The sequence below is a fragment of the Panthera uncia genome, chromosome E3, assembly GCF_023721935.1.
Source record: "Panthera uncia isolate 11264 chromosome E3, Puncia_PCG_1.0, whole genome shotgun sequence".
NCBI classification, from domain to species: Eukaryota; Metazoa; Chordata; class Mammalia; order Carnivora; family Felidae; genus Panthera; species Panthera uncia.
Window position 1 is genome coordinate 28,924,507 of NC_064815.1, and position 14,690 is coordinate 28,939,196.

Genomic DNA, 14,690 nt, shown 5'->3' on the forward strand with positions numbered 1-14,690 from the left:
TAACACACCAGCTGAAAGATCTACTCATGCCAGCCGTGCAGCACAAGCCGATTAGTAACCAGACTTTCTAATCTTTACCGGTGCGAACACCCACAGTACAATTTAAGAAAAACTAATGTAAAACAGAACCTAACCCTAGTGTTTATCTATCGTGCTCCTGCAACCCTGGATACCCACACTCTGAGAGCTGGAGAACCTCAGTGTTTCTCAGCAGAAGGTAACCTTAACTTTAAAACAGGGAAAATCCTGGGGTGTCTGGGGGCTCAGTCAGTTAAGCGTCCGACTCTTGGTTTCGACTCAGGTCGTGATCTCACAGTTCGGGAGTTTGAACCCCATTGCACTATCAGCACTATCCCTGTTTGAGATCCTCGCTCTCTCTCTCTCTCTCTCTCTCTCAAAATAAATACATAAATAAACCTCAAAAAATATAAATAAACCAGGAAAATCCTAAGGAGGCTCACGAACGATCCAGGTACTCCATCCCTCAGCTACCTGAGGCACCACGAGGCCCGGGCTACTCGCTAGAACCTCTGTGCACTTAGCCCATGGTGGTGACCTGTGGCATCTCACTGGAGCGGCTCAGGAAGCCTGACGGGCAGGGGACGGGAAGTCCCAGGCTCTCGGCCAGAGTGGCGGAACGGCGTGGAACGTAACCCGCTGGCAGCTTCTGCTGTTGACACGGCCTTCACGGATGTCACATGTAAGCTTCGGAGATGCAGGCTACCTAAGACCCAGGCATAAGTCTCCTCTTAAACAATAAGCAAAAATAAAATTTAATTGCGGGTGCTTTACTAGATCACTTTCCAAACATAGCTGACAGCTTTTAGTTGGACATGTGGGCTATTCTATTTTCAACCAACACAGAAACCTGACTTTAAGTCAGCCAATGAATATTCTGAATTCCAATTTAAAAATATGCTATACAGTTTGCTACCACCAAAAACATGATAATAATAAATTAATTAATTAAAATACGGCTACTTAAAAAGAGAGAGAGAGAGAGGGGGGGGGTGCTAACAATTTAAATATTCTTCACCTTGAGTTTTTGTGCCTGGATGACATCCAAACATAAATGTGATTTAATTCGTCACCTGTATTTGTTCTGAAGTTCACAAAAGCCTAAATCAAGTAGGACTTCAACCTATAGGGACTCACAGGAAGGGGCACCTGGGTGGCCCAGTGGGTTAAGCATCCAACTCTGGATTTCGGCTCAGGTCACGAGCTCACAGTTGTGAGATGAGGCCCAAGTTGAACTCCATGCAGAGTGTGGAGCCTGCTTGGGATTCTCTCTCCTTCTCTTTGCCTTCCCCTTCTCATACGTGCGCATGTTCTGTCTCTCAAAATAAATAAACATTAAAAAAAAAAAAAAAAACTCAACTCATGGGTTGCCAATTTTTTGAGGTCTTTGCCAATTTTTAATATACAGCAGTAGGAACGTACTTGGACTTTAATGCCATTTCTAGCTGCCTCTGAGACCTTTGTGCTGCTGACTCTGACATGATACTCTCTCCAAACGCTCCATCTTCCAAGATCTAAAAATTCCTAAACCAGCTTTTAGGGATTAATCTGCTGTGACTTACAAAAGATTAACAATACAAATATGCTGGGTATTAACCTGCTATAAGATATTAAAGATATGAAATATAAGATTTCTCTGTCATGAAGCAAACAGACCATTTACATTTCGAAGTTTTGTATAAGGGATTCTGCCTTGGGCTTGAAGAAACCCATAATCTCTGGGGTCTTTTATAAAGCCCTTTATCAGAATGATTCACTCACTATGCATGCCAAATAAGATATAGATGTAGGAGAAAAATGTTAATAATTTTCTTTCTTTCCTACCCTGAATAATGTTGAGAATGTGACAGGGTACTTTTCCATGTCTGCTCTCATGCACGCACGCATACACAGCTCTAAACATACAAGCAGGTGTTTTCTTATTTAAAAAAAATGGCATCATACTATAAATATATTCCTATGAAACCTACCTCTTAAAAAATAGAATGCTTCATAGCCCTTAAAGTCAAAACACACAGGTGTGCCTTTTCAGGGCTTTGGATTGTTAAGTGTTAAATTATCTAATTAAAGTCAACTGAAGAGTGGTGCCTGGGTGGCTCAGTTGGTTAAGCGTCCGACGTCGGCTCAGGTCATGATCTCACGGTTTGTGAGTTCGAGTCCCACATCAGGCTCTGTGCTGAGAGCTCAGAGACTGGAGCCTGCTTCGGATTCTATGTCTCCCTCTCTCTCTCTGCCTCTCCCCCATTTGTGCTCTGTCTCTGTCTCTCTCAAAAATAAATAAAATGTAAAAAAAAAAAAAACTAAAGAGAAGCTGGTTTCCCTGGAGACTTGAGAAATAATTTCAAACATATTTTTATTTTTTATTTATATATTCGAAGTTTATTTATTTTGAGAGAGAGCCAGGGAAAGGCAGAGAGAGAAAGAGAGAGGGACAGAGAATCCCAAGCAGGCTCCACACTATCAGCGTGGAGCCCAATGTGGGGCTTGAACTCACGAACCTCGAGATCATGACCTGAGCCGCAATCAAGAGTCGGACACCAGGGGTGCCTGGGTGGCTCAGTCGGTTACGCAACCAACTTCGGCTCAGGTCATGATCTCACCGTTCATGAGCTTGAGCCCCACATGGGGCTCTGTGCTGACAGCTCAGAGCCTGGAGCCTGCTTCGGATTCTGTGTCTTTCTTTTTGCCCCTCCCCTGTTGTGCTCAGTCTCTCTTTCAAAAATAAGTAAACATTTTTTTAAAAAGTTAAAAAAACAAAAAAAGAGCTGGACACTCAACCAACTGGGTCACTCAGGTGCCCCTCAAACATATTTTAAATATAAATCAGAGCTCAGAAGGCTAGAGAAGAATAAGCAGCAATCTCCTTTTGGGTTCACAGAACCATCATCTCCGATAGGACTCAAAGCCCTTTTTTACAAAAAATTAATTACAAAAATTACATCAATGGTCTGAGCCAAACACAACGTGCTCCAAAGAGCTGCGGCTATTCAAGTGGGACCAGGAAGGTTTCGGCACAGATACGTTATACTGACTGCTGCTCACGCACACCCCCTGACCACCTATAACCCAGCCCGGGGGCGGGGCGCTGAGGTGGGAGGGCAGGCCTCTCAGAGCACTGGCACCCCTGTTGTGACCCTCCACAAACAGATGATGCTGGCCTAGCAGACCCTCCCCTCCCCTCCCAGGGATGGGCAGCGGGACCCACCCTGAAATCGCACAATCAGGACCACAGCCCGAAGCTGACGTGACAGGGGAGCACAGAGAGACGTCAGCGGGGAGATGGATGCCGTCTGCCCCCGGCTGAGCGATGTGCAATTTTTTACATTCTCTGAAATTCTGGAAATGGTCTTCGGACCTCAGGCTGTATGCAGACATCCTATTGCCCGGTTCCGGTCTGACCGAAGCCCAGCTCTACCCTCGCTCTGACCCGGGGCGTCCCGGACAGCTTCTGCTTACACACCCTCCAAGTACTCTCCGGACCCGTCACGCGGACGGCGCAGCCCGGGCGGTGAGCGGGGCGCCGACGGACGGACCCACCTGTGCAGGAAGTGCAGCTTGTGCATGGCGGCCAGGCCCGCCGCGATCTCGCAGGCCATCCGCTGCAGCAGCATGGTCTGCGAGTCCCCCCTCACGTGCTCTTGCTCGTTGCGCAGGTAAGCTTTTAGGTCACCCTGCAAAAGGCAGCGCAGGTCAGTTTCCAGAGGGGACGAGGCGAACACGCTGGCGACCACACACGTGCCTCTGCCCGTGTCAACTATTATTTATTAGAACTAAGATTTGACCTTAATAAAGAGCAAGTTCCAAGTTACAAAGAGTAATTCCACCCAAATGCTTTAAAAGTATAGAAAACACTATCATCTTTTAGGGTCGTTCTAACCAAACGTTAGTTTATCTTTAAATAAACTATCAGTTTAGATGAACACACGTAAAACCAAACAGTGAAACTTAGATAATTTCTCAGTGATGCACCATCTAAACTAAGTGCAGAGGTACAGAAATTTCCAGGTAACTGAGATGATACGGAGAGTTGAATAAATGGTGCCGTGTGCACTGCCTGTAAGGATTCTAGGACGCACACGGCCAGACATTAGGTCACGAAGGCTACTGCCAGAGCACTCGTGAGCGACGGAGAGGGAGAGAACGAAAGCAGACCGGCCGGGGGAGGGGGGGGAAGCATTCTGAGTGCTGGCCGAGTCTCTGCCAGCTCCCCCAAGGCCCGGTGTGGCCCCAAGACCGCTCGGAGAAAGAACATTCCGGGCCCTCCAGAAAATTGCATAAAGTTACTAAGCCTATTCAGAGTCTGGCAGCGCGGACAGGAAAATGAACAAACTCACACCGGACGCCTCCTGAGGCACATCCACCGCAACGCCGGGCCCTCCAGGTATCCCTGCCGGACTGCCCCGTGTTACTCTGCCTCTTTTTCAGGACTTTGTTATTAAAAAAAATTTTTAATGTTTATTTTTCAGAGAGACAGACAGAGAGAGACAAGAGTATGGCCAAGGGAGGGGCAGAAAGAGAGATGCACAGAGAATCTGAAACAGGCTCCAGGCTCTGAGGTGTCAGCACAGAGCCCGACGTGGGGCTCAAACTCACTAACTGCCAGATCGTGACCTGAGCCAAAGTCAGACACTTAACAGACTGAGCCCCCCAGGCAGGCATCCCTCTTTGAGGACTTAAATTTAGGACTGTATGTTTTGGGGAATACACGTTTAAGGAAATAAAATCTTCCACATTCTCCTTATCACCACGAGTAAATATTTATTGATCGGACTTAATTCCAAACTAAAGCTTTATATAAACAGTTAACAAAATTTAGAAAGCAAGCCAATAGCTTTCGATTGTCATTATACCTGGGTCAAGTGACGACTCCTGAGGAAGGTAACCAACTAAAGAATAGAATGCATTTCTTGCAAATGTCAGGAAAGAGCAAATTTATCCAATTCTACCCAGAATAAAACCTTAGAACACAATATTCCATGACAAACGTTTGCCTACCTTTAACTGCACACTGCAGTGTAAATTCTAGGCCTGCTGCAACATCTAAAGGCTTTCATTCCCAGTCTCAGTGGTTTTTATGTGAATGATAATGTTGAAATTAATAATTACTGCCACCGGAACTTCTGAGCAGTGTGCCAAGCACCGTGCGAGGAGTGTCTACACCTGCTGCCTCGAATAATTCCTGCAATTTGAAGCATTTCCTGGCTGTGGAACTGAGGCTCAAGGAGGTTAAGAAATCTCGACGAGGCCACAGCCAATAAACAGTGGGGCCGTATCTCTACTGTTTAGTTTTACCAACCTGTCAAGAAAATCCACTTAGGGTTGCAGATCAAATCAATTTACTTTATAAGAATGAATGTAAAATAACTTCATGTCAGCCACATGCATTTGTCGGATCCCCCCAAACTTAATGGGACTGCTCTGCCAGGGAAGCAGTTTCGTGCCCTCGGGACCCGTATGTCCTACCTCTTATTTCCTCCCAGACGTGATGCTGGAATCACAAGCCGCTCCAGGAGAGAAAGAGACCCTTCTTGCCTTTGAATAATACATGTCCCAGAGAGCCTGGGAGACTACATCGGTTAAGGATTCGACTTCGGCTGAGGTCATGGTCTCGTGATTTGTGGGTTCGAGGCCTGCGTCGGGCTTTGCACTGACAGCATGGAGCCTGCTTCGGATTCTGTCTCCCTCTCTCTCTGTCCCTCCTCCATTTGTGCATGCTCTCTCTCAAAAATAAAAATACATGCCCCTTCCCACCCCCACCCCACCTTCCCCCAGGCTAGGCTCTACCCAGTGTTGGAGTGGGTGGGAATAAAGACGGAGTCTCATGACAAATACATTAATCCAGACTAAGACCAGCAAAAAGCTCCAGGCCTACAGGCTAATGAGATTTTCATAAGGTGGCCCACATGGAAACTAAATATGAAAATGAACAGCTTTTTATTTACATTACCAGTGAAATGGCAACTTAAATCCATTTGTCCAACCCCTTTCCTGCAATATCCATCTAAGAAAAAATCACCCTCACACAAAAGTAGCATTATGCTGTGCTGTATCTGGCCAATTCTCAAAACAAACAGAAGCTGCTGACAAACAGTGAACACTTTGCAAGTGACTTTGGCCATGAAGGGAGAATGGCAGAGTGGGTGGAGTTATTTTTCAAGGTTATCTAAAGCGCAGTTCAGCCCTGAACAATGACGGGGTTGGGGCACCGACCCCCGAGTGGTGGAAAATCCACACAGAACTTCAGACTCTCCAAAAACTCAACCACTAGCAACCTGTGGTTGACCAGAAGCCTTACTGATAACGAAGAGTTGCTTAACACATATTTTTATGTGGCATATATTATAGACTATATTCTTATAATAAAGTAGGCCAGAAAAAAGAAAGTGTAGAGAAAATGATAAGGAAGAGAAAATATATTTACAGCACTGGCCTGTATTTGTGGGGAAAACTCTACGTGTGGGACCTGCCCGGCTCAAACCCATGTTGTTCAAGCGGCAGCTGGATATTCATCACCATCCACTGTGCTCAAGGTGTCTTCTCTCCACAGTAATTCACTCCCCAAATCTCACCAGAAGATGCATAACAAGCACAAGGGGATTTTGCTTAAGAATGTTACCGCCCCTAATGTTTCCAGCTTGGCCTCTCCCGACCCCAACCCCCAGCGCGGGGGACAAAGTCAGCAGTTAGCAAAACGCTGGCAAACACACCTCTAAGCTGGGTGAGGAGCTGACACCAATGATTACGGAGGAGCCCGATGGGACTCGTGGTGGTTTGTGCAGGACCCAGGGTTGGTTCTATGTTCTAGAAAGACCGTCGGCTCTCCTGGTGCCACCATTTAGAAGAAAAATCAGCGTAAAATCTTTAATTACAGTAAAAATGTTTCTATTAAATAAATACCAAAACTGGATTCATTCTATCCAAAACAGACAAAACCGTATTGAGACGCCAGGTTTACTTTATTTATGTTTGCGTGGTACTTGGTGAGCAGACAGGGATTATTACTTTGGTCCCTTATTTAAAGAAAAACCCACGAAGAACAGCAATATATTCTGAATTAAAATCATTTCCTTTATCCAAGTCTTAAAAATTTCTCAGATCCTCCCCCAAACCCTCCCAGAAAGCCTGGAAAAGAAGGACGTATGACACTAGGTGGCAGCAAAGCGCCGCACTCAGGACTGCGCGGAGCCGGGGCCCGGGAAGGACTTCACGCACCGCCCCGAGCGGCCCGCAGACCTTCAGACAGAGGCGCACTAGTGTCCTCTTAAATTCCAGCCCGGGCCACCAGGAGGGCCACGCAGCTTTCTTCGGGGCACCGCGAACGATGAATTCATTTCATCACAATGCGAAAACGCAACCAGCGAGGAGTTCTAGGAGTGCAAAATTACAGTCTCTTATACTTTTAACAGGAGGACTTTGGGGGAGAATTTATGATTTTTAAACGAAACTGGAATGAACGGGTGCAAGACCAGCATAAACAGCCACATACTGGGCCCCCACTGACGGAAGGAAATGTCCACACGAAGCCAACGCCCCAGTACCCGTCTGGCCGTGTCCCCGCCCGCCGGAGGCTGCTTCCTCAGCCCCGAGCCCTCACCTGCCAGCGTCCATCCCCCGACGCACCAAGCGCCGTTGTTACGGATTACTCACCCCTGTGCTCACGCGCTCAGACACCCCTCAGGTCAGTCCAACCAGGAACCAAACAAGCCTCCCTCTGCCTCCACACTCCTCCTGCCCCGGCCGTCCCATTCCCCCTTCTCCCCTTCCCCCTTCGCACGTGCACTCTGAAGCCTGGTCTGCACTGGCTGGCCCACCTCCCGGGATCCCACTCCCTCGTGACCCTGTCCCCACGCCTCCCCCCCGCTCCGCCGCTGCCGCCCCCCCCCCCAGCACTGCCAGGGTAGAGTCATCCCTCCCCCCTCCCCCCGCCTCCCGGTCTCCTCCTAGCTCACTGGCATGCCTTTTCCAGGCCCCTGTGTGGCCCCTCCCCCTCTCGCTCATCAGCAAGTGTTGGCACCGCCCAGGGCTCCATCCATCCTGCCACTGCGGACACTCATTCTCGGGCGACTCTACCCACCCCAAGGCTTTAAAAATCATCTCTAATGCACTTCTCAGGCTCAAAGCCCTCCTGAGGCTTTCCTCCCGAGCCCCAGACTCATCTTCCCAACTGCTGACTTGACGCCCTCTCCTGGATGCCTTCCGTCGAGCTGGTCTGATGCAGACCTCGGACAACCTGCTCCGTCTCGGGAAATGGTATCACCATCCTCCCGGGGGGTGAGACCAAAACCGAAGCCCTCGTCCTCGAGTCCGCTCTGTCTCTAGACGTCCAACCCATCGCCAAGTCCCGGGCAAGGCCTACTTTCACCAAAGCCCAGGGCGGCAGCCAGGTGTGAGGAAGGGAGAGGCCACCAGCAGGGCCCAGGGACACCCTCGCTGTCAAGCCTGATCATGCTGCATCGTCGTCCTCTCTGCTGCCTCTGGCCAGGGACCCTGTCACACGCACCTCTGTTCCACTGTTACCCCATACCCTCTCTTCTTCGTGAGCTCTGTGGGGGCAGGGACATGCCATTCATCTTTGTCTGCCCAGAACCTACAAGGCTCCCCGTGCATGGGCTTACTTGATGAACACATTTGTAACTAAGACATGCCCATTAACTAGGCATCTTCTGTACGAAAGGACAGTTCTAAAGTGCAGGTTTCCCTCTGGTGGAAAAAACATGTACAACCGTTAAACCACGTGATATAGAAACACACAGAATAACGTTAAGCCATAAATTAAGATCCCTACTTTGCCACTGGTGATCATGTGACCTGAGGCAAGCCAATTAACCAGACAAAGAAAGAAGAACAGAAAGCGTGGTGCTGAAGCCTGGGTTTGGCGCTTCAATGAGCACCTTCATCTTCCTCAGCCTCAGTTTCCCTATCTGTAAAATGGAGCTCCTGCCACCCCACCTCACAAGGGCTCTCAACACCCACGAAGTGAGTAACGGATACCCCGTGCCCAGCACAAGGTCCGGCACAGACCGGCTAGAGCTATCCCTTCCTTAGGCCTCTTGGTGGGCATGGCCAAGGTTCCTTCGGCTCTAAGAGCCCATGATTCTAAGCGGCCCTGACTCCTGACAAGAGGCGGACTAAAGCAAGCCCCACAGAGGAACATGCAGCACATCGAGAACCCCAAACGGACTTCTTTCCCATTCTCATGTGGCTACTGCTAATTCCTTTCAGAAACTCGTCCTCTGCTTTATCGGCGATCAGAAAGCCAAAAAGAACGCTCCCTCGCAAAGAAAATACTGTCTCTTGCTTCGGAGTCAGGTGACAAGAGTCAAAGAAACGGATGAATCTTCAGAAAGATTAAGACAGAGCAATGTGTAACCTGCACTCCTCTCTCTGCCACCTCGGCCCTCGGTCTGGGCTCCAGAGTGGCCTGTCTCTGCTTTTCACCCTTTCAGCTCATCTTTTCCAGCAGACGTCAGCCTGCCTCTCTCACCAGGACGTGCATTCCTGCCCTTCCCGCCCCAACCCCCCCCCCCCGGCTCCCCAGGGGGACACTGGCTGAGGGGCTGTTCCCCCTAGGAGGTCTATCCAACTGCTCTTGCGTGCTGAGCAAACTCCTTCTCCAAAGTTAGCCTTCTCCAATGATCCCAGTTAGAACTGCTATACTTCTCCCTTTTTTTTTTTTTTTTTTTTCTTTTGTAAAAGTAATCTCTACACCCAATGTGGGGTTTGAACTCATGGCCCTGAGATCAGGAGTTGCATGCTCTCCCGACTGCGCCAGCCAGGTGCCCAGAACTGCCATACTTCAATACACACTACTCAGACCTTTACTCAATCACTAACTGCGATCAATTTAAGTAACTAAATATGAATAGAAATAGCTCCTATGTCTTGAGTACTTACCATGTGCTCCAAAACTTACTTTACCAGCTTATTAATGGTCAGGGTAGTCTACAGGGTAGGTGGCATTATCCCCATTTTACAGAGGCCTAAACTGGGACTTAAAGAGGTCAGGTAACTTTCCAGAGTGACACACGAGTGGCAGGATGAGCATCTGAAGGCGGGCCAGCCTGGCTCTCCAGGTAGGAAACACAGGGACCCGGGTGACCCGCCTGTGTTCCCCAGGGCGCCGGGCACAGCTCCTCGTACCCAGCTGGTGCCTGGTACGCTTCTGTTGAATGAGTGGTCCCTACCCAAAAGCAATCTCCTTGCCTGGACACTCACGAGCGAGCGGTGTGCACCTTCCGTGGCAGAAAGCCGGAGGCAGCAGCCCGCAATCATCGCTCCTTCCCTGAGCACGGCACCATGAGCGTTCCAAACTGGTGGCTACAGTCCAGCTACCAGACTCGCTCTCTCTTCGTTTTCTTTCATAAAAAGTCTAAGATAAAGCGCTTTTTCAACAACAGACCGGTAATTCCACATCACCAGAATGACTTAAGTGCAAAAATAGTCTCTCCTTTCTATTTACAAGATGTTATCGTTGCGTATGATCACCGCCCGATGACGACTGAAGGGCCAATGTTCATTCAATAGCTCTTGACCTACTAAGAACATGTGAAGATAGTGGCTCCTTTCACTGTGGCCGCAGCTGCTTATGACCAAGCCCGAGCTATTACCCTCTGTCCTCTGGATCCTTGCCAGTGGGCGGTTTTGCTTCAGGTGACGCCCCTCTGCTCTGGATGGCCTACTTCTGGGAGGGCTGTGGGGCATCCAGGCCGGGAGCAGGGCTCGGTACTGAAGCGAGGCTTTGGTGTGTCGGGGGGACATCCCCGCAGGTGGGTGCCCTCTCTGGTTCACCGGGATGATGCTACCTGACCATTCCTGCCACGGAGCCACTGCACACACCGAGCCTGGGCAAGCGGACTTCAGAGCTGGTGACCCCGCTCCCTCTGAAGCTTAGCAGGGCCCAGAGGTGATGAGCCCGAAACGGTCCAATGACACAAACGTGACCCTCGCTGCTAGGCAAGGTGGAGGGTTCCCTGGGTCAACAGCCTCTACCTGGACAGGAGACTGGGCACTCGGAGCACTTCCTAGCATCCTGCTAGCACAGGGACCAGCTGGGATGGCACCTTAAATAACAGTAAGTAATCATCGATTTGCACGTGTGTGGTAAAAACCGGTAACGTAACACTACCATCTTAACCACCGGTAAGTGCTCAGTTCGGGGGCATTAAGAGCATTCACGCTGCGGTGCCACCGTCACCACCGTCCTTCTCCACAACTCTTCATCTTCCCAAACTGAGACTGTGTCCCCATTAGGCACACTCCCCATCTCTCCCAACTCGGTCCCCGGCAACCACCATCCCACTCTCGGTCCCTGTGAGTCTGACTGCTGTAGATGCTTCATAGGTGGAGCCACGCGGGATCCTCTTCCAGCGGTTTGGCTTATCTCACTGATCATGCCCTCAAGGTTCATCCACGTTGGAGGTGTTAGCATTTCCTTCCTTTTTAAGACTCAGTAATACTCCACGGTATAGACTCGATTTTGTTTACTTATTCATCCACCAATGGACTCTTGAACTGCTTCTTCCTTTTGGCTACTGCGAATCATGCCGCTATAAACAGGGGCGTGTGAACATCTCTTTGAGATGCTGCTTTCCATGATTTTGGATATATGTCCCTACAAGTGAAATTCCTGGGTCGTGTGGTAACTTGTAATTTTTTGGGAAACGATTGCTTTTAAGGTTTTGTTGTTGATCAACGTACCGCTGGGCAGTGCACTTAAATTAAAAATAGCTATTAGCTCTGCACCGCCAATGAAAGCTGTTGGTGGGGGTGAGGAGCTCTTTCCAAACTTCTAGCTACAGGAGTGAACGTTCTCCCATGACGACTTAGGAGGTTCACATAAAATGTTTCAAGGAGTCGTATTTGTTGAATGGGTGTACAAAATTAAAAAAAAAAAAGTTTTATTTGTTAATTCTGGAGGGCTATATGCATAATCCTCACCCCAAAATACGGAAACCAGTACAACTTTGGGTAAGTTAATATTCTCCGCATACTCAGTCTAGTAAGTACTTGGAGAATATGCATTTAAATGTGAGACCCAAATGTCCTGGGTAAAAACCATATAAAAAGAATGTTAACAAAAAGCATGTATTTATTATATTTACATAAGGGGCACCTGGGTGGCTCAGTCGATTAAGCGTCCGACTTCGGCTCAGGCCATGATCTCACAGTTCATGGGTTTGGGCCCCGCGTCAGGCTCTGTGCCGACAACTTGGAGGCTGGAGCCTGCTTCAGATTCTGTGTCTCCTCTCTCTCTCTTTCCCTCCCCTGCTCATGCTCGCTCGTGCTCTCTCTCTCTCTCTCTCTCAAAAATAAACATTTTAAAAAATGTATAATGACAAAGATACAAAGAATACTCTTGAATCTTGTCAATTCTGACTTTTTTATAGTAATTGTAAAGGAGCTGTTTGTGTGCTTTGTAATGTTTCAGTTTCTTTATAAAGTAGGTTAAACTACTACTCCCAAAAAGAACAAGCAGCTTTGTGAAAAAATAAATAGCACTAAAACTAAACCCATCGCCTGAACCATTTAGAAGACAACATAAGGTGAGCATCCAGAAGCTTTTACCATTCCAGGAAAAACAATAATGTCTAATAAAACTTCCAGGAATAGACGGGGCAGAGAGGGAGAGAGAGAAAACCCCAAGCAGGCTCCACACTGTCAGCACAGAGCCTGATGGGGGGCTCGAACCCACAATCTGCGAGATCATGACCTGAGCCAAAAACCAAGGGACAGACGCTTAATCGACTGAGCCACCCAGGCGCCCTGAGATAGTTTTGTAATTACGAGAACTGTGGTATTTCAAGTAGATATGCTCCCTGCCACATTTTTGTTGTGTTTGATCAGGAAGAGTGTTTTGATTGTTATTCAGAAAAAATATCAAGAGCTTAGGGACCCAAAAGAACCACCATAGAGTGTCTCAGAAAACTACAACTCTGACTGCAGACTTGTCTCCTCACACAGAGACACTAGACCATAGGGCTTCTCAAACGCTGTCCGCACAAGAATCACCTGTCACATCAGTTAGCCTGAGCCAGACTAAAAGGAGCCGTTCTCATATTGTAATAACCGAGGGTCATAAACATTATGACTGATAACATTGAGATAAAACAAAACGTAGATGCAATAAAATAATCAGGAATGTCATCGAGTAGGTCGTCTTCTTAGTTCTCATGCCTCCATTCAAAGGTTTATCGGGCTAAATAACCACGATCACATGTCTGCTCTCACTACCAAGGGGGCCTAGAGGACAGTGACCGAACTCTCCCTCCGGATCCATGGATCCATGTGGGAATTTGTCTTCCAATAGCAGGTGTTCAACAAAGAAGCACCCTTGATGTTCGGAGAAAATGTGGGCTTGGGACAAAAAAGCAAATGGGATTTCAGTTTTCCTCACATGGAGGGAAAGCTCTATGAGGTCCCAGCTTCTTTGGGGGAGGGTTAAAATATTAATTTTAGACTTAGTCAAATTACATACGCATATTGTAACTTCCAGTGTCATCGCACCAAAAACTAAGAACAGTATCTAAAATCCGAACTAGTAGGTGCGAAAAACTGAACCAACCACCAGCCCCACCCCCCCCAAAAAAACCCACCAAGAATCCAAAAGAAGGCTAGCAGAAAAGCGAAACAGAAAAATTGAAACAAGTAGGTAGGAAAAATAATACAAAATAGGTACATAAAAATTCCAACCATGTCATAAATGCAATAAACATAAACGGACCACACGTTCCATGGTAAGTGATCAAGACTGACAGATTAACAAAATTTTAACGATAAGCTATTTTCAGGTGATGTAAACCAAAGGACTTAGACACACCAGGCAAATTCTAACCAAAAAAGGCTGGGATAACTATATTAATATCAGTAAAGCACAGACTTAATCCTCAGTAATGCTTTTAATCTTATGAAGAGTCCCTTCATAATAATGAAAGCTTAAAATTACAAGACATTGCATCAATTCTAAATTTGTATCCTTGACACAACATTCAAAGCAAATACAACTAGAATTATAAGGAAAATCTGTAATCAGAGCAGATTCTACTGTGCCTCTTAGTAACTGATAGAAAACAGACTCAGACTCCTCTATCAATGCCCTCCCAAATCAGAAGGATGCAGGAGATCTGAACCACCTCATATGCTTGACCCAGAAGACCTATACAGATACACTTGCACAGAATGTACCAGAATATACATCCTCCCCCTCCCAGCGCCTACAGAGAATATAAAATACACTGATCCTAGAGTGAAGCTGAACACAGCCTGGAACAGAGCTGACGTACAAGATCAGTGAGAACCACTCTGCTCTCAGCAGTCGCTGAGATTGGGGGCTACTCTGATATAATCCAATGAAAGCTAATATATCAAGTTTATTAATTTTTCTTTGTAATTAACTACCACTGCCAACAAGAGGAATATTCAAATCACACTTTGGAATTAGAACAAAAATCCACAATGGTTACTGCCCGTTTTGATTTTGCCGGCTGAAAATACTGTCTGAACGAACTGGGGGTTTATCTCGATGTACTCCCACCTTTCCGTGCACGATCTTAATGTTTTCACGTTCTGAAAACGGAGACGATGCGAAGAAATCAATCAAAACCCAGTTTTTTAAAAAAACATGTTTACAGGAACTTTTCACATAAAAATTAGTATTCATAAAAACCGTGTTTGTG

General features: G+C 47.4%; 1 protein-coding gene across 3 annotated transcripts in view; it reads right to left on the reverse strand.

Annotated features, from left to right (window-relative positions):
• The window catches only part of LMTK2 (lemur tyrosine kinase 2), a 78,688-nt gene that overhangs the window by 24,853 nt on the left and 39,145 nt on the right, over positions 1-14,690 (reverse strand). For all 3 annotated transcript variants that reach the window (XM_049638908.1, XM_049638907.1, XM_049638906.1), the window contains exon 7: positions 3,556-3,689. In XM_049638908.1, coding sequence (XP_049494865.1) covers positions 3,556-3,689 — 134 coding nt within the window. The remainder of the gene's footprint in view (positions 1-3,555; positions 3,690-14,690) is intronic.